At 40.9% G+C, this 20,460-nt stretch overlaps 2 protein-coding genes across 3 annotated transcripts; both read right to left on the bottom strand.

The window, feature by feature from the left end:
• Positions 1 to 1,595: 1,595 nt before the first annotated feature.
• Positions 1,596 to 8,831, bottom strand: LOC117248470 (calpain-2 catalytic subunit-like). Of its 2 annotated transcripts, XM_033613586.2 has the most exons (21): positions 8,487 to 8,831; positions 8,011 to 8,080; positions 7,204 to 7,322; positions 6,983 to 7,116; positions 6,725 to 6,893; positions 6,548 to 6,631; positions 6,251 to 6,336; positions 4,778 to 4,852; positions 4,501 to 4,661; positions 4,212 to 4,381; positions 4,091 to 4,102; positions 3,679 to 3,890; positions 3,544 to 3,580; positions 3,379 to 3,444; positions 3,231 to 3,288; positions 3,071 to 3,135; positions 2,465 to 2,533; positions 2,296 to 2,374; positions 2,043 to 2,159; positions 1,895 to 1,953; positions 1,596 to 1,807 (listed from the first exon to the last, which is right to left on the bottom strand). In XM_033613586.2, the coding sequence occupies exons 1-21, from the start codon at positions 8,721 to 8,723 to the stop codon at positions 1,784 to 1,786; spliced, it is 2,103 nt and encodes a 700-aa protein (XP_033469477.2). In that variant the 5' UTR covers positions 8,724 to 8,831; the 3' UTR covers positions 1,596 to 1,783. The 2 variants fall into 2 exon arrangements, with proteins under 2 accessions (XP_033469477.2, XP_033469476.2); XM_033613585.2 differs by having other exon boundaries at positions 6,548 to 6,893.
• A 348-nt stretch (positions 8,832 to 9,179) lies between these two features.
• Positions 9,180 to 17,907, bottom strand: LOC117248471 (calpain-2 catalytic subunit-like). The gene is made up of 21 exons (XM_033613587.2): positions 17,472 to 17,907; positions 16,906 to 16,975; positions 16,560 to 16,678; positions 15,868 to 16,001; positions 15,591 to 15,759; positions 15,399 to 15,482; positions 15,227 to 15,312; positions 15,061 to 15,135; positions 14,722 to 14,882; positions 14,469 to 14,638; positions 14,063 to 14,074; positions 13,681 to 13,892; positions 13,451 to 13,487; positions 12,232 to 12,297; positions 12,070 to 12,127; positions 11,924 to 11,988; positions 11,719 to 11,787; positions 11,543 to 11,621; positions 9,774 to 9,890; positions 9,599 to 9,657; positions 9,180 to 9,513 (listed from the first exon to the last, which is right to left on the bottom strand). The coding sequence occupies exons 1-21, from the start codon at positions 17,706 to 17,708 to the stop codon at positions 9,490 to 9,492; spliced, it is 2,103 nt and encodes a 700-aa protein (XP_033469478.2). The 5' UTR covers positions 17,709 to 17,907; the 3' UTR covers positions 9,180 to 9,489.
• Positions 17,908 to 20,460: the final 2,553 nt, after the last annotated feature.

The following is a 20,460-nucleotide window of genomic DNA, read 5'->3' as shown; positions in this document are numbered from 1 at the left end:
AACAGGTTTAATATGAACAGCTTCTTACAATCAATTCTGTCTTCTCTAGAAAAATAACAAATAATGTCCTTCAAGTCAAGGTCGATAGAATGACCAGTCAGAGTCCTAAAATAAAATTCCACATTGAACCAAAATGACCTGACACTGGGGCAGTTTCCTCCTCCATTTTACACAACACACAGTTTTTGTTTATGTTTCTGTATCTTGAAATCAGTTTGTTGACTGGATAAATTGAATGCAAAATTTTAAAAGAAACTTCCCTAACTTTATTGGTAACACAATACTTCTTATTAATCAGCCAAGCTGAGTCTATGCCACCTATTCTATCAAAGATTAAATTTATACTGGTGTACCACATTTTATTCTTCCCTTATAATGTTTCAACCGTTTTACCTTTAATGTTGTGTTTGATGTACTGAAATCGAGGACATTAAGACCACCGTTGGAGTAGGAATTGCATAAAACACTCTTTTTTAGATAGTGAGGTCTGTTTCTCCAGATGAAGTTCAAGAGTTTAGAATCAATTTTTTTGATTAAAGCAAGAGGAACATTTAATACCATAGCTGTATAAATAAGCCGTGACAAACTTTTGATAATAATATACGGCCATTTAAAGATAGGTCACACAATAGCCAGCCATCAAACTTTTTCTGTATTTTTTTGATTAATGGGTTAAAATTCAGAGCCACTCCATCCGCCTGTTTTTTACAGACCTTAATACCCAAATAAGATACCACATCTTTTACAGGAATACCACATATTTCAGCTTAGTCACCCGGTCTATCTTTTAAAGGGAAAAGATCGCATTTCTTGGTATTTAGTTTTAATCCAGAGACCAAGGAAAAACTGCCAAGGCAGTCCACAACAATCTTAACTTCACCTTTGTTCTGCAGGAAGATGGTGGTATCGTCAGTAAGCTAGTTAGTCCTAGGACCCTACAATACCACAGTGAGGACACTTCCAGTGACCCCTGTGGTATGCTGAAGTTAAGCCTCACGCGCCCTCTAGTGGGGCATGAGGGCATTACCTTTCCGACCAGAAAACCCATTCACTTACAGTATGTCTGACACGCACTTGCTTGTAAGTTGATGAAAACAGCCTTGTTTTTACTTTTACGTGTCTTGGTCATATTAAGTCATGTACTGTGGGTGTATTTATATAATTACACGTGATTTTGCAAATAATATAACATAAATTCCTTTCTTTTTTTTAAGAAGAAAAGATAAAGTCATGACACAGATTTCTGATTTTATTTTTATTTATTTATTTAGATTTCGATTCAATTTAGATTTTGATTCAATTCTGTTCTAATTCAATTCAATCCAATTCAAAAGAGACAAAAATAAATAAAATAGCAGTCAATGAGGTTTGCTTGACTAAACATCATAGGATCTTTTGAACGATACCTCCACAAAATCAGGTCGTAAGGGTCTTACGTATTTCACCCACTTCCAACAGTCATGCGTATGGTTTAAACACATATTTGTGTGTACGCACTGTGAACGAGGCCCTGCCCTTGTATGCCGCTCTGCAAAAGAGCAAATAGGCCCCAAACCCCAAACTCTTCCTTGAAGTTACTTGAAAGAACAGACAGATTCTTACTTACAGGACATTGTGGTTTTATTATGCTTGTGGATTATATCAAACTTAAAGACATTACCTTCCCTTAAGATCAGGAACTATTGATTAAACTGACATGCAACAGACATGTCAGTTTAGACAGACAACACACAGCAAATAATCAGAGTTGATGCTTCTTCCACCGTCAGTAGTCAGAGCTCCTCTACAACATTGCTAGATCCATCCACTGTAAATAAAAACACAAGCACAAGTCACTGTGTGGTCCGTAAACCATGGCTAAATTTTTGTGTAATGATCACAGATGGGCTCTTACCTCCATGAAACCCAGCTGTATCCTACCAGACCCTTTCTCGTCCAGAGTCTTGAAGGTGTCTGTTGTAAATGAGAAGAAGACATCATGAGTCAACAGAATGCCTGCATGGTTGTAAGATAAAAATGTGGTCACAAGGTCAAGAACTCACTGAAGAGTGTCTCCAAGCGGATCATGCTGCACACAAAGCTGTCAAAGTCAATGGTGAGGTCTGGGTCACTGTAGCGGGCCACAATTATCTGATGCAGAGCGTTGTTGAGAGAGAAACCTGCCGAAATGCAAAAGAACAAACTAAGAGATAATATCTGACAGCACATAATAAAAAAGGACAAAGGTGACGATATTCACACACCTCACAATGTGCACAAAATTCTATTAACGTGAATGTGAAACAGATTTCTCACCAGCCTCTTCAACAGCCATCCGCATTTCAGAGGAGCTCATACAGCCGCTTTGGTCTGCGTCTTTCTCTCTGTACACATTCTAATGGAAATTCCAACAAGTAAATATGTTAATGTGTTAATGTGTTAATATGTTAATGTTAATGTTAATACAAACAAGTGAGGAACACACCAGGAGCTTCTCAATCTTTGTCCACAGGATCTTAAATTCTACCAGTCCCAGTTTGCCACTTCCATCTTTCTTTGAAGCAGATGTCAAGGAAATTTTAACATGCCTCACACAGAGTATTCAAACTTGGTTCATAGATACTGATCACAGTTGTAAATTCAAGTGGGGATTCAGAGATCCAAAGAAGTTTACAAAGATACCAAATATGCCAGGCTTAAATATATCTATTGGATGGAAATGGATGACGTCTTCCGTTAAATATTTCACTTTAATACAGAAATACTGTCAGACTGTGAGGAATATGATGATGTTTCTAGCCTTAAAGGAACACATTTTGGGAACTATGTTTATCCACTTTTCTGCCAAGAGTTACATAAGAAAAAAATGATACCACTTCCATGTATGGATCCTAAATATAGGCTACAGCTACAGCAAACAGGCTCTGTCAAAAAGTAACAAAATTCACTTACAAGCACTTCTGAAGCTCAAATTGACGTATTGCGCCTCTAATCAAATCTTGATATATAAGGGGAAAACAGGATTGTGTACAGGTGAATACTAGTTTTGTGGATTTCTCATAACATAATTAAAGATAGTAAGGAAGGATACATCCAGCAGGTTGATCATGTTGCGGCAAGTTGGCAGGCTAAAGCCACTGGTTTTGATGTCATCTCCTGGGAATGAACAAAACACAGTTATAGATTACTGTGAGTGTCAGGCCCACATACATGCACATACTGGACTTGAAGACAGAAATGATTTCTCTTACTGTGCATTATCACTCGGTTGAGGATTCTCTGCAGCTCGAATGCCGAAATCTCCACATCCTAAAAAGTGTATGACACAGACATTTTGCAGATCATAAGAGTGATAATTTGAGAGCACAAGATAATGTATCTGATCTTTAGGATACTTACATGTCCGGCAAGCTGTCCAAACAGTCTCTTGAACCTGTCACTGATGTCATCTTCATCAATATTGGTCTAGAGATGACAAAGTAATCATATTTTTTTTCTTTGTTGAAATACTATCATCAGTATTGATCCTCTGAAGTATATGTATATCAAGGGGTACGATTTTACCTGCTCAACATGGCAGTCAACAGGATCATCAATCTCCCTAAAAGCAGCAAGAAGTCATAGTTACACGATCAATTGGATTGATTATCAGTACAAATTGTCATTATGAAATTGTACTTGTTTGTGAGAGGAACATACTGGAAATCAGCCGACTTCTCAGAGAACACCCGCACATAGAAGTCTCCATTCTTGTTGGGCTCAAAGGTGGAGGGGATGATGAGGTATTCTCCAGGCGGAAGACAGAAGCGGTTGCACACTTCTCGCAGGTTGATGAAGGTCTCGGAGCGTGCTTTAGAACAATTGCGCAAGAAGAAGTTTCTCTTCAGGTGCACTTGCCTTTGGCCAGCACACTGGAAAATGACACACATGCTGTATGGTCACATGAGGGCACCCTATACCTTCCCTCTGATCACAATCTTTTTATGTTGTGTAATTAGAGAGAATTTCTAGGACTAAAAATTGATTTTAAAAAAATGCAAACGTTTCTTTGAATACTCAGTGTTCTTCCCAGTAACAAGATCATGAAGTGTCTTCCTCTTTGTATACGTACCTCCTCAGGCAGCTAGAAAAAGACAAAAACAAATCAGAATTGGTGCACATGTTAAATACAATCACTACTGACATGGGTATGATCACTACTCTATTACCACATATTAAAGGTAGCATCTTACCTCATAGATGGCAAAGCCGATGGTCTCCAGATCCTCCCCCATTTTCCTCATACGGCGCTTGTTCTTCTGCATCAAGCCCACAATGAAGGTGCAGCCCTCCTCTCCATCATCAGGATCATCATCCAAGTCCTCCAGCTTTATGACAAACTGAGGATTCATCCAGAAGCTATCTAGGAAGGGAAGCAGGAGTTAGCTCATCAACAGCATCACAGCAGCCAAGACACACACTGCATTAGTTTAAGATACACAAGCACCGGTGCTAGAGGGAAGATTGTGAAACTGGTCGTACTTGGAAAATTTCTGCAGCCACCAGCTGACACGCCCCTTCTCCATGTCTCCTCAAATTCTATCTCTGCCCATTTCTTGAACTCATCGCTGCTGAGCGCATCAGGGGTCAGGTTGCAGATCTCAAGTCGAGAATATTGGCGCAGGAAGTCCTTAAATGACATCCTGTGGACAAAAACAGGAAAATTAAATAACATAGATATAAAAACTATAAATGCTCTTGTAGTATCTCTGCACTGGAAAACCAGAGGAGGAAGAAGCATAGTTTCAGCGAGGTTTACCAGAACTCCCCATCCTCACAACGGTTGACAAGCCTCTCCCGGTCATCGTCGCTCACATATCTCCACTCAGAAGACCTAGAAAAAGTGCAAAAAAAATGTTCTCAGTTAGAAATACACTGTGATGAGATCAAAACATGAAAGACATGAACTGCACCTATGACTGAATGTCACACACTCCACCTACACCTCGAGCAGTAGAATAAGCTGTAAAGCCAGAGTCTGTGCAACAACTTTTTTTTTTACCACAGGATTTACCAGCCATTCCACAGGGTGTGTATGTCTCTTCTGCATGACAGAAACACACACTCAGTACCTTTGTCCAAACAAAGGGTGTAGATTTTTCAATTAGGCTGGGTCATCTTACAAATAACACAAGAGGTGTAACTGGGAAAGCCCATTTACAAGAAGCAGTTGAAAGCAGTTCAGCTAAAATTGAATTTAGTTTTTAAATCTTTGATCCATATTCTCGTCATAAATGTGGAAAGTCAATGTTTCCTTTATTCTCTCTAATAAAATGGTTCCTCAGTATAGACACACACAGAGGTGGAAGGGATTGCTTCATAATCGTCCTCTCTTCTAGTGAGCACTTACAGTAGGCATACTGGCGTTCTTAGCTAAATGTCAGCACATCTAACATGTACAATTACAATGCTAACGTATCCACAAGTATGATGTATACCAAGTTCATCATCTTAATTTAGTGTGTTAGCAGGCTAACATTTGCTTATTAGCACTAAACACAAAGTTGATGGGAATGTCATTGCAGATATTTGGCCCTAAAACAATATATTGGACAAATTCAAATGTTTAACAGTGATGATGGTGCTTGAAAAGTGAAAGGATCATCCAAGTGATTACAATACATCCTGCAGGGAACATGAATGTCTAAACCAAATTTCATGGCAGTCCATCCATCAGTTGTTGAGACATGTCACTCCAAACCACCAATGTAAACCTCATTGTGGCTGTAGAGGAAGCACCAAAGTCATCAGTATACATCATATAGGTACCTTAAGGTCGGAAATATTCACCAGGTAGATGGTGAAATACTCCACTGGACGAGCAACCTGCTAATGGTGATAGATGCTAAGTCAGGGGATTGTCAGAGTCATGAGGCTCCATCCTCTGGGGACCATGAATGTACAAAATATACAAAATGTAATGGAAATCCATTCAATAGTTGAATTATATCTGATATTTCTGGACCAAAGTAGATCAACCAGCCTAGCGCAGCACCCCTGGAGTCGCATGTTGCTAATGCGGCCAAAAACTCGAGAAGTACTCTGGCGTAGATTAGCTGCCAATGATAAGTAAGTAAGTAAGTAAAATTTTATTTATATGCCACCTTTCAAAACCTAGGTTACAAAGTACTGTACAAAGGAAGAGGTTACATCATGAGAAAATAGCACAATAAAATAAAAGCATATTCATTGCATTTAATGTCCTCAAAACTCAGAAGTACACAACACTTACTTGTCACTCCAGGCTCCGTTCCACTCCACCTGACCCCATGGGTTTCTAATCCTTATCAGCCTCTCAGTGTTTCCTCTATACTCCACCTGACACAGAATAAGGTGTCAATTACTCTCAACCAGAAAAAAAAGACACAAAAGAAAGACCCTAAAAACAATATAAATATTGTAAAAGGTAAAACTAGCAAAGAAGTCAAACTGTAATATTGATTACGGTTGACAGCATACATGGTAGCCACTGCAACCTCACTTGTATGTGTATGATCTGTATAGCACACAGACACAAATATTTCCTCACCTTTTCCGCTCCTGTCACGGAGTAGGCATGGCCCTTTACCAACTTGCGATATGTAACAGCTTCTGAGTCGGCTGCGCTGGTAATCTGGGATGGAGAGGAAAAGTTTGTGAGGTAAAACCCACCAGATATCACGAGGAGACCATTAACATGAGAGTGAAACAAGAAGCTCAAACAAACATCAATGGAGCATCCCAGAAGCGAGCCTCTGGCCAAGGCCTTCTCAATGATATGGAAGAGATGGGGATCTGGTCTGCTCAGATCATGCCTCTCAGCAATGCCTCCAGTGAAGTCCTCGAAACCCTCAATGGTGCTGCCTCCAGAAAGAGCCTCGTAGCATCCATTGAGCCTGAAGGGAAAAGGAGTTCATGAATGTTTACACCAGAAAAAGACACTGAAACAAACAGAAAGGTATCCAAATGTTCTGTTCTTCCATACTTGGCGTAGGCCTTCTCCAGCAGTGCGCTCCAAAACTCTGAACTCTCTGCTGAGTGAACAAACAGCAGTTCTCCATCTCTGGTTGGCAGGCGGTCATCAACCACCACATCCACCCACTCACCAAACTGCCAGAACTGAGAGCCACAGAGAAGACACATTTAGTGAAAATCAATCCTCACCTTTAAAGAATAAGGCCTGTGATATGCATCAGAGCGCTGTACCTCAAAGTGAAAGATGCCAGCGTAGTTCTCGTCAAAGCTTTGGTCATGGGGGACAACACGAGACAAAACCTGTTTGTTGAGGGTCAAGGAGGCGATAGCTGCCAGGAGCCAGCAGTCGCCTGAAAACAAGTTGACAGCATAAGAATGAAGGGAACTCCTGTTCAAAACCTCACACCCCCCAGAGGACTCAAAGTTTTCACATGTCACTGTCATCTCATTATGACACATCTCCAAACCATACAAGGTATGCAGTTTATGTGCAAACACACCTCTGCTGAGCAAAGTTGTAGCTATTGTCTTGGTCTCATAAGCTGTAACAACCCAACTCAGTCCCAACCAAACCAGACAGGGTGTGGGCAGAGAAGGCTGAGGGAGTTGTTTCAAAATGATTTGTACACAGTGACAGCTGATGTCAGAGCTTAGGCATCCACTAGGAGATTTTTATTTCAGTGGTTTGAGGTTACAAACCCATACTGGTAAAAGACAGTTTCCAGAGATAAGCAAGGCAAGATGGCGTTGACACACAGAGTAACAGCGTCAGAGGAGTCAGCATGAGCAGAGCTACATCAGTGTGTTATTTTATTCACGTCTGCCAACTGTGATGGTCTAAGATAAACATGCAGAATCATTCATTCAGATAGTTGAAGATGGAAGTCAATGTGCTCTTTGTAAAATGCTGTAAATATCTAACTGTGCCATCAAAAGGCAGCGATAGGAAAATAAAATTGTTAATGTGGGTCAGTTTTAAACAGTAAAAAACTGACATTGTTGGAAGAATGTATGCATGCATGTGGGTGTGTGTCTTACCAAGAGCTCCTTGACAAATGTCAGTCCTTGTAGCATTTGCAGCTATGAATTGTGGATTGGAGCACAATTCCTGAAGGAAAAACAAGGGTAAAAATTGAATCAAATTGTAATGCTTCCTGGTATCAGCACTTTCTATTTGACCTATAATATTATATCCGCCTTCATTTGGATAGTCATGTTCTGCTGTATGTCACAACTGCACAAATATACTGCATAAACTGTAACTCTTAGGGTCCTGACACACTGCAGGAAAACAATGTCCACTTTACCTTGCAATCACACCCATACTCAGTTAGTGAGAAGTCAGCATATTGGTTGATAAGATAACTATTTTAACACAAAACTTGTTTCATAATTTAATCTACTTGGCCACTATAGGCCCAATAATTGTATTTTCTGAGCATGTAAAAACTCTGCAGCCACATGCCACCAGCCTGTACTTACAGCAGATGTTTTTATCTGCTTATTGTACCCACCGTGGGTCTCTTCCAGGTGATGCCCCGAACTTTGTAGGAGTTAGGTCCAAGATCTTTAAACCCTAAGGATGAAGGCAGAGCTTCAAAGCAGTCATCCTGAAACAGCTGCCCTCTCTCCAGGCAGCTTCTCCTTAGCGCTTCAAAGTCCTGGTTGAGGTATTTCACCGCGTTATCGTTGCATCCTATCCCATGTGATTTGTCTCGGTTGTGTTGAAGTCTTGTAGCCATGCCGGTCATGTTAAAAGACTAAGTCTTTCTGTCTATTTGTGACAGTGTCCCAGTGTGAGTCCCAGTGTGAGTGTGTTTGTGTGTGGAGTTAGACAGGCTCTGTGCTGTGTGAGCAGCTCAACTGTCTCCACACCCTTTATTGTTCATAGCAGACAGCAAACCTGCTCTGGCTCACCTGTTTCATCCAACCTGCTTTACATCTGGCTTTGCTTTATGGCCCATCATCAGCCCAGATGTGGCCCACATGGATGGATGGGTGAAACATGTGCTGGGCCATAAAATATGTGATCAGTGGAATTAAATCTCAATAATATTTCTACCTCATTTGGCCCGGCTGAGCTCATAAGCTGTAAAAAACAGACAAACTGAGGCACAGACTATATGATCATTTCTTATAACTATTATTTTAACCATTAAATTTGTCGGATCTGTGCAAGATGTTATATATAGTGATAATCCAGAGGCTGTAGTTTCTTAGTTTTTTATTTTCTATCATTTGACAGAAGTTTTGCAACAGTTGAAAGAACAAAAACACCTACTTACAAGACAAAACTGGTCTTACATGTGAGGAATACAACATATCTTCATATATATGTTCAGCAGATATCATTAAGATTTGCAAATACATTTGGAACATATGAGTATATGGAATAACAGTGCGTTTACCGGTATTTGATTTGCAACAATAAAAAATAGTTTTTGTGAATGAAATTAGTGTATTGCTAATCTTCCTGCAGGTATCACAAAAGGTCCCTCACTTGTCTTGTCTCCACAGTTAGTAGATTGCCAGGCACAGCCACTGTAAGAGGAAAAAGAATGATACAATAAGCTATCTGAACTAGAAGTGCCAACACAGCAGCAGCTTTTGTTATTTTCTCACACACCTGTTGCATGTCCAGCTCAATCTTCCCTTTGCCGTCTTTCTCCAGAGTCTTAAACATTTCTGGTTGATGGACAGAAAAAAAGATACTGGTCATGTAAACATGCCACAGCCCTCAGATCCTGCAGATCAACATCGGATATGCTGAGGGCAGTATTGTTGTGTTTGCTGACACTTACTGAAGAGCATTTCCATTTTAATGAGACAGCCTACGAAACTGTCAAAGTCTATGGCATATTGGGCGTCGGCATAACGACTGACAATGGCCTGCAGCACAGCACTGTTGACATGGAAACCTGTGGGGGCAAAAAAAAAGATGTCACTTAACATCATTTTGTTAGCTTGAAGGGTCAGTTTCATACAGGTGGATTATTTCTGATCCTGTGGGAGTATAGTTTTACAAACATCCGATATTAGCAGGGTGATAATGGAAGAGTTGAGTTACACAGCCTCACCCTGCTTGTTTTGTTCCTGTGGCATAATATACAATAATAAAATATATGCACAGGAGAAGTCCTCCAACTTGCTTATCCAGTATACCAGTAACTGCCTTTACAAGTCCCACAAACACTATCCACTGTGCCAAAATGTTGCTATTTCTTCCTGCAGGGCTCAGTGGTCAGATGCAAACCAGAAAGATAAGCAAAACAGGTAAAGTAGGCTCATGTGTTCACAAAGCTGTACATGATTACTTTTTCCTTATCCACAAGCAAGACATATTTCATGCTGCATGTCAACTATAGTGGCATACTCTGTTCAAAGATGACTAAAGTCTGGAGGCTATATATCTGAATACTTAATTTTTGTTCTTATCAGGAAAGCAAATATTAACCTTGAATTTCAAGCCATACACAGAGCAGTGCTGGGCCTAGCAGATTTGGAGCTCTACGCAAGCTTCCCCTCCTAATATTTGGACAAGAGAGTGGAGCTGTGTATGAGTGAAGGGTGGATCTGACTCATAGACTGTGGTGGGGCCTCTCAGACAACCTGTCACTCAAAGCTGGCACGCCCTTAAATATACAGAGCTTTGTGTCTTAATAAAATATAAACAGATGAGTTGTATAAAAATTTCCCTCTTGTACAGTTGTCATAAATGTTTAAATTAACTACAGGGAACAAAGCTGTTTTTTATACCAGGTTGTAAAGATGTTTATTTCTGCTATAAAGTTAGGCATTTTAACATGGGGGGTGTATGGGGATTGATTCTGTTTGGAGCCAGCCTCAAGTGGCCATTTGATGAGGTCCAGATTTCTCCTTAGTCATTAGTTAAAGGTCCACACAGTTTATTACATTTAGTGTCATACTTGTGTTTGGCCATGTCGTCAAGCTAATTTGCTGTCTCTGTCAAGTAGCTGTCCATTAGTCACTCACTCTACAGCAGGAAACAGCACTTCAAAATAAAAGCTCGGTGCTGGAAATTCATTGTACTCAAAAATAAAGTGGGTATTTTACAAACTAGACATGTTTGCGAGTCACTTGCGGTCCATTCTTCTCCTTTCCTTTCTCCTTCTCTCCTGTCCTTGTTTCATTTTTTGTCCTTTTCCCTTTCATTTCCTTGTCTTGTTTCCTCCCCTCTCCTTTTTTATGCCATCTCTTCTCCTTTCATGTTTCCTTATTTCCTGTTCTTTCCTCTTACTACTCTTTTTCTCTTTCCTTTCCTTTCCTTTCCTTTCCAATTGTCCCCTTGCCTCCACCTCTGCTCTCGTCCTCTCCTTTAGTCTTCTCTCCTCTGCCCTTTTATCTCCTCCCCTTGAGTACTTTGCTCTCCTCTCCTCTCCTTTATGTCTTCTCCTTTCCCATTGTCTCATCTCCTCTGTTCCTTTCCTTTCTCCCCCTCTCCTCTTCCTTTTCCCTGTCATTTCATCATCTTGTTTCCTCTCCTCTCCAGTTGACCTCTTGCCACCACTGGTTTAGCGGATGAGATTCCTCATGTGATAATGCGTGTTACCTGCTTCAGTGGCGGCGCCTCTCATCTCATGGGAGCTCATGGTGCCAGAGTTGTCTGAGTCGTAATTCTTGAAGATCATCTGTATATCCCAGGCACCAATGTGTTGTGTTAACAGATACAGCCAGGTACTGCAGTACGATCAACACTTGTTCCAAAACGTATCAATCACAACTTACCAGGTATTTTTGGATTTTGCTCCAAAGCAAGTGGAATTCCATCAGTCCCAACTTGGCACTTTCATCTTTCTGAGGAATGTTAAGGTTAATAAAAACCTCATCCTTTAGTATGAATGCACTGATCACTCACAGATCATCCAAAAATGCACCCAAATCCCTAAATTTCAACAATTTTGGGAGGACAATTCATTTTTAAAGAGGATACATCCAGCAGACTGACAATAAGACGGCCTGTCTCCAGGCTGAAGCCGTCTGTCTTGATATCAGACCCTGCAAGAAAGTGATAAAAATAGCAGCTCAAACTCAAATAAAAAGGCTACATGTCAATATATACGAGTTTGATGTACTCACGGTGAGAGACAACGTTGTTCAAAATTGTAACCAGCTCAAAGACTGATACCTCCATGTCCTGTTTGAAGAATGCATATTATAACGTGAGTCTTCAGTTATAATCCAGGTGTACTGTTGTTCATATATTTCCTTTACTATCAGTTCTTGTGTTGCTCTACCTACACTGCCAGCAATTTGCTTAAAGAGATGCTTGAAATGAGGATCCACATCACTCTCAGATACCTCCTCCTGTGAGAGGGAGACACAGGTAAATCTATATCATTATTGTCAAATAGAGGCAAAGGCTTTTCAGACTTTAGGCATTTTGAAACATTGGTGAAAGGTGAATTTGATATATTTAAAGGTTTAGTGTGTAGGAGTTAGCACCATCTAGTGGTAAGGTTGCAGGTTGCAACCAACTGAAATTTCTCCCATGTGCCAAGCAGAGGTAAAGCACCAGATTCTGGGCCCTATGCAAAAGCAGTGTCTGCGGGCCACCTGCCCTTCTTTCTTGATCCATGTCTCTCTGATGCACCTTTTGAAATTTTTACAGTCAGTTTGCCTTCTTCCCTTTTCTTTCTTTTTTTTCTTTTGTGGAACTCAGGTGTCCCTTTCTTGGGGAACAACATATGATGGGGCTCCGGCAACAAAAGCACTCACTCACTCACTCACTCACTCACTCACTCACTCACTCACTCAGTTTTAGCTACTTTCAGAGACAAATCCTAGTGCAAGGGTGGACTAAACCATTTCATTTAGGGGTAAGAGGTGCCTCAGAGAACTTCCACTATTGGTTTTATACAAGTTCAGTCTTTCAAATGATTTATCCAACCAATTTAAATTTAATTATCAAACTACTTACAAAATAAAATAGAATTTAAAAATTGCATAAAAAAACAAACATTTCATTCCAGGGTTTTTGAGGGGCCACTCCCATTGGGGCCCTGGGTAATTAGTCCATTTTCCTCCCACTATGACACCCCTGGTGCCAAGCATGTAGGAGAACTAGAGTGGCTGATATACAAACGTGGAGGGCTCTATCTAGAGGTAGTGTTTGGTTTGTCCATTCTGGGCTACTGTAGAAACAACATGGAAGACTCCTTGGAAGATGACCTGCTTCGTACTTCGATATAAACAGGTCTGTCTAAAGTAATGACAAATCAATTCTTATTTTCAGGTAACTATACACTAATGAAAACATAGTTATGAATATTATACCCCATTTCTGCCAATAGATGCCCCTAAGTCATACACACTGGACCTTTAAATTAAGCATTTAAATTGTTATATGATTCATTCAATCTCAAAGTTAAAATGGAAATGTAAGAAAATCTTTAAAAATGACTATACTTATTTAATATCAATGCATGCAAAAGCAGCTTATCATTGCATATTTTCTTACCTCCTCTATTTGAGCATCAATGTCCTCCTCCAGTGGACTGAAAAATATAAACACATACCTTGAGCACACTCTGTCGGCGTGCAAGAAAATAACATTCAAGACTATTCTGTGACCAAAGTAGGTGCTGGCTTCTGAGCTTTGTCCACTAGATGGCTGTCTAAGCAAAAGCTCTGAACTCTACATCCCCCTGCAGACATCCATTAGTCTGTATGTTACTATGACACAGATACCTGGTTGCAGCCTGTTTCTCTGAGAACACCCTGAGAAGGAAACTGCCGTTCTTGTGAGGATCAAAAGTCGAGGGGATTATGGCATATTCTCCTGGAGGAAGTTTGAAGCGGTTGCAAATTTCTCGTGTGTTGATGAAGGTGCTGCTCATGGCCACAGCTCTCTGTCTCAGTACAACATCCGGGCCCAGGTGAACATTGCTGTGGCCTTTGTACTGAATATTAACAGGAGAAAAGGGGTTTATTATTGGAATGTCAAACAGCTATACCAGGCATTAATGCAATCAAGTAATACTTGTGACACTTGAGATGTCTATTTTTTGCATGTAAAATTTTAGTTTTAAGTGAGGGATCATTTCTGGCATGTGACAGTGCAAATACAGACCTGATCTGGGACCTGTAAAGCAGAAACAGACAGAGGTATTTTAGTAAATCAGCCAAATACAGCGTACTGATTTCATATGAAATATCACTTTATATATCAATCATTAACTGATTTGAGCATTTTTTTAAAGAAAGAAAAAGTAAAATTTCTCAGATTCCAGCTTCTTAAATGTGAATATTTTTTGTTAATTTGTTTGTTTTTTTTACTGAATATCTTTGGCGTTGTGGACATACAAGACATTTAAGGACGTCATCTTGGGCTCTGGTAAACACTGATTGCCATTTTCACCATTTTCTAACATTTTATAGACTAAACAACTAATCAGTAAATTGAGAAAATAATGAACAGATCAGTCAACAATTATAATAATCACTAGCTGCAGCTATTTCAAATTATTCTGAGACACCTTATAAATGGCAAAGCCGATGGTCTCAAGGTCGCGGTTAAGCCTCTTCTTCCTTCGCCCATCCTTTTGCATCAGTCCCACCAGAAAGGTGCACCCATCCTCCCCATCCAGTGTATCATCATCCACATCCTCCAGATGCACCACAAACTGAGGGTTGGATGAGAATGTGGCTGGAACACACAAACATGTTTTATTTATGTGAAGTGGTGTTACAGAACTTCTTACTCAGATGTACATATGGTTTTTCTGCTACCGGGGTTGTTACGGCAGCCGCCAGCAGTGGAGCCCACCCTCCACATCCCCTCAAACTGGTAGTGATTCCAGTGGCCCACTTCATCACTCACGAGTGTGTCCGGGGTCAAGTTACAGATCTCCAGCTTGGAGAACTGCCTCGTGAAGTCTGAATAGGACATCCTGAGGAGAAGAGAGCACATTTCTCAGCAAAGAACGTCTTCTTGTCGTAGCCTGAGTCTGAGCCGTAATAGTTGCTTTGGTGATGTAGCAGATTATCAATCAATATTACAGCATCAACAAAATGCCTACAATATTGCATTTATCATCATATAAATGGAAGGTTAAGCAATGGATTTACCAGAACTCTCCATCCTCAGCCACATGGTTCAGCTTTGATTTCTCATCTTCACTGACGTAGCTCCATTCCCTGGATCTAGTTGTGGAAAACAAATCATGCTTTTAGAAAATCCTGTAAATAATCAATGACAGCTGATAGTTATTGGATCTATAATGTAATTATTTACCCATCACTCCAAGGCCCAGTCCACTCCACTTGACCCCATGGGTTCCTGACGCGGACCAGTTGAACCTGCCTGCCTCGATAATTAACCTGGGACAGAGAGCAACAGTGAGCAATGTAATTTACATGCAGTAAATAAAACATCTCATCATTGACAGTTTACATAAATCATATACCTCCTCTGCACCGGTGACTGAGTATGCATGTCCCTTGACAAGTTTGAGAGATGTAACTGCCTCTGTCTCATAAGCACTTGTGATCTGAAAACACCAAGAACAAAGACTTTAGTCTGATGCAACAGTGCTGTTCTACTGTTGGTGTGCTTGTCTGCAGACCAGCATGAAAATCAGTATGAAAATAAGGCTTACATCAATGGAGCAACCCAGCAGCGAGCCCAGTTTCAGAGCCCTCTGCATGATTTGGAAGAGGTTTGGCGGAGCTTTGTCTAGAGTGTAGTCTTCTGCAATCCCTCCTGTGAAATCCTCAAAACCCTCAATAGTGTTTCCTCCTGACAGGGCCTCATAGCAGCCATGCACCCTGTCAGGCACAGAGGGATGTGAATAGCTTCATTAGACTGCCTACTGTACATTTGCAATGCCTTAATGTTTGGGTGAAAATATATATAAGAGGAACAACAATCTATACTTGGCGTAGGCCTTCTCCAGCAGTGCGCTCCAGAACTCGGAGCCCTCTGCTGAGTGAACAAATAACAGCTTTCCATCTCTGGTGGGTAAACGATCATCGACCACCACATCCAACCACTCACCAAACTGCCAGAACTGACGAGAGAATATTCAAGATGAGACTTTATTAATCCAACACCATTGTGTTTTAACCTATTGCCATGAAGATTTGTCATAAAACACTGTGACCCTTTTTGTTATATTAGCTCAGATTTGCTGGATTTGTCTTTATGTATGAAATTTTACATGATCTCATCTTTTAACTGGTGGTGGTGCCAGAGGGGACGCTTTAAATTTGTACACAGGCACAAGATATTTTATACCAAACATGTGCTAATCAGCTTTGTAGGAGAACAAGTAGAACATGTTTTGGCTGCACCTGTCTTGATATGAGGAACTTAACAATTGATGTTCAACAGTAACAGTGCAAAATATGAGTTGACATTTTGACTGATGCTTATCTATATGGATTGTTGTATTAGCTCCGAAATCTGTACTTGAGTATCCTGGACTGCCCTATACTAGTGTGTAAGTCTTCATCAAAATAAGTCATCATTCTGTGGTTGGACATGGCAGGATAAAAGAGAAAAGAAAGACAAAAATCCCTCTTGAAGGTCAAGTTAAGTGGTGAGATGAGAACAGTCTTTGTCTGACCTGGAAGCGAAATATCCCAGCATAACCTTCAGTGAAGCTCTGTCCATGAGGCACCACACGAGCCAGGATCCGTTGGTCTAGAGTCAGAGAAGCTATTGCAGCCAGAAGCCAGCAGTCACCTACACAGTAAGAGCAGATACATGCTCTGAGATCGGGTAACATGTGTTGTTCACCACAGTGCTGTAAACAGTATGTGCCACCAAACATGACAATTCCTTCTTACAAGCTTAATGGCAAAATGGGTGGAGGCTTCAGACCAGGGATGTTTGTGGTTTCCTTCTAAAAAACCAAAGTGACCCATCATTCATCTATCCATCATATATTTATCCTCCCTCCCCTCACTTACCCAAGGCTCCTTGGCAAATGTCTGTCCTCGTGGCTCCATCGTCAATGAACTTTGGGTTTGAGCACAGCTCCTATAAAGAACCAAACAATCACAAAAGGTTGAACATTTGAGAGCAGATTGGAGAAATCTTTCTTTTGATTGTCCAGTATCAAACTACTGAGATGGTAGAATAAAATCCCATTCAGTGACTTTAATCTGATGACTGTTCAAAGTAAAAATACACCCAAAGAATTCACACATACAGTAGTAATGCTATGATCCAGCACATTTAGGAGATTGTCATAACCACGCTGAACGGAGTATTTAGCACTGTTTTTAACTACCCTGATCAGTGTGTGGGGCATATGTTTAACCTGAGTGTTTGATCATGATGTTGTTAAAAAGTAACGAGTTATGGCTACTGTCTGAATTGTCTATGAATTCATGCAGTTCAGTAAAAGAAAGACACACTCCTCAGACAACACACTGTCAAGCTCACCAACCACCACAGTATAATATTACAGTGTGAACAGTGTGGCTTTTTTTTTTTTTCCATAGCTGTGTGTTTCTTCCCAGTGGTCTCTTACCGTTGGCCTTTTCCAAATGACGCCCCTGGACTTGGGTGAGTATGGTCCCAGCTCATTGTAGCCCAGTGATTTGGGCTCAGCTGGAAAGCAGTTGTCCTCAAAGAGGCGTCCACGCTCCAGACACTGCTGGCGCAGAGTCTCATAATCCTGATGGGAGAACTTCACTGCCTTCTGGTTTGTGCCAATGCCCTGTTCCTTCTCCTGCTGATGGGCCAGTCGATCTGCCGTGGACGTCATCCTCACCCTTCAAGTGTATATAGACTCCCTGGATGGGGATTTCTCTCTTTGTGGGCTTAGTTGGGTCGACTTTGGCTGTCTTTGTCCTAGGCTCTTCTATAGAAGGGAGGATAGGGTGGCAACACAGACAGGGAGGGGCCTCCAATGGACAGGTGATGAGGCGAGCAAAACAGACAGCAGGAACCATAAGCAAATCTGAAATGAGATGGCTGTGGCCACAGCCGAAATACAAACAGAGACACACCTAGGGGTGACTTGAAGCACCACTCTCATTGCCTCATTTTGATTTTGTGTGGGAGTGTGGTAGGGGTGGGCAATGTATTGCATTTATCGTCTCCCATTTAATGATGTTACAGGAAACAAACACTTGCATTGATTTAAATTTGCTTGAAATTAGACATATAAAAGTGCTAAGAAAAACAAAGTTGAGGTGTTATTCTCCAACAGAGTTATTGGAAGGGATTAAATGTAATGCACGGAGCTAGGAGTTGCATAAAATGAAGCAAGTGTTATATTGAGCAAGTATAATAATGGGGTTTGAATGACGTTGCAACACTGGGATGTCTGCCAGGTCCAGTCTGTTTTGGAGAACATACATTGTGCTGTTACATCATCTTATATCCTTATTCTGTAGTTACATCCTCTACGCTAAACACAGCAAAGCTAATCCTTAGTCAAACAGTTTTTGGTCAGTGATCAGCTGGCTTTGTCTGCAGCTGCACTGCTGTTTCAGCTGTTGAATACAACACTGTTTGTTTTATAAAAAGATTATTCATACACTGCGTAAGCCTCAGAAGTACCCCATAAGGATGTGCACCGAAGGACTTGAATGGTAGTGAGTCCACCCTTGTTTAGATTGCCTCAGAATGGAAAAAGAAAAGACATGCACTACAACCGTCGCTCATAGAGGACTCACTAAACTGCAGACCAGTGCTTGTGGTGCAGAGTGGCTACTATATCTCATAGTAAAGAAACAGTCCATCTCTATCTTATACATGGGAGAACATTCTGCAAAAAAAAATATCTTGGTTTAAGCAGACTTTTCTTGATGTTAGAGCTGAAATAAATGCCTCTGTGCCACGCAGGCCATATTTCCAAGTGTCAGCCGTCCACACCCAGTGGGCAAATGGAACATCCTCTCAGATAACAATTCTGAGGTTATCCACAGTTCCTCCGAAGCTCGCTGGCTTGTGGGAAGCTGGAGGAAGGGTGCAACATACACCACTGAATGCTGTGTGTACACAGTCTTGTTTGTGAACACTGACATGACAGATGAGATCCAATAAAACCATACTCCTCCTCTTTTCGTGAGACACACAAAGGACTCAACAGACTCACTTAACTTTGCTCTAAAATGTGGGCCAAACAGCAAGAAAACCTAATTCTTCTTGATTTTCTTGGTTATTGATCTTTCGGGGAAGTTTGCTGACACACTAGACAACGGCAAGTAGTCGGTAATTGATCAGCACACTTTAATGAAAGGAAATAATCAGTTGTAATGTATGAGCCATTACAGGCATTCTTAACAGATCTATAATGATTTATGTCTCTTCTAATGTTAGCAACTCCATCACTATAGCTATAATGTAAAGCCTGTATTGACAGAGTGTATTTGTGGCATTGCAAATGATTAATAATGCATGTACTGTTGTTTTTACCAAATATCTAACAGACATAATCCACTGTCATTATGTAAGTAAAAGCTACTGTTAGCCTGAATGCAACATTGGTTTGACGTCTACATTTGCTACTTATTCTGCTGAGCAAATAGTGCCAGTTTAGTAGTCTATCAGACATGCAGAGCAACATCAGCCCTTATTTCGAGTCCTTTCCCCGCCAACCTGATGAATCTAAGCACATTGGTCACTCTCTTTTTAGCTCTGTTTTACTCTCCACCTGGTCCTGTGGGAACTTTTGGCTATTTAGAAGATATACTTTATCAATCCCAGAGGGGAAATACAATTGTTCCCTCTGTTGTCATGTACACACAAGCCTGAAATACATACACATGCACAAACAGGACCTATACATGCATTAAATGAAGAGGTGTCAGAGCGAGGGGGCTGCCTATGGACAGGCGTGCCGAGCAGTTTGGGGTTCGGTGACTTGCTCAAGGGCACCTTGGCAGTGCCCAGGAGGCAAACCGGCACCTCTACAGCCAGTCCATGCTCCATATTTAGTCCGGACATGAACTGGTGACCCTCCAGTTCCCAAACGAAGTCCCTATGGACTGAGCTACTGCCACCCTTAATTACTCCCCAGTGTTCACCAGCTATTTGCTAACTTTGCCTTTCTGACGTCTGGTGCCAATCAGGTGGTGTATGGTAGGTTATTAGAGCTTATTTGATGTAAACACCTGCCTGCTGTTTGGTGACAACACTGATGAGAGCAGTCAAAGAGAACCAAAACATTAAGAGCCGTAGAACCAAAATAAATGAACCGAAAGACACTAAAAAGCTCCTTAGGCCTGAGGGGACCAGCAGAGATGGTAATTATTGTCCGAGAGTTTGACTCTCAGCAACCCCTTTGATTTCCTACATCATCATTTCATCAGTGGTTAATTAAATTAGCCTATTGATCAAAGCAACTTTAAAGCCCCTGAAAACTGGCACCAAAAAATTCTGTATATGACATTCATTAATGAATCAACAACAAGAAGAAACGCATCTTTGTGTATTAAATTAAGAGTTTAACACAAAAAAACTGATCTGCTTTATCTGGACTATGCAAATGTGGTTTGATGATGGACAGT

Source organism: Epinephelus lanceolatus, chromosome 17, assembly GCF_041903045.1.
Source record: "Epinephelus lanceolatus isolate andai-2023 chromosome 17, ASM4190304v1, whole genome shotgun sequence".
Taxonomy (NCBI): domain Eukaryota; kingdom Metazoa; phylum Chordata; class Actinopteri; order Perciformes; family Serranidae; genus Epinephelus; species Epinephelus lanceolatus.
The sequence above is the reverse complement of the archived record's forward strand: the minus strand, read 5'-3'. Positions and strand labels throughout refer to the sequence as shown.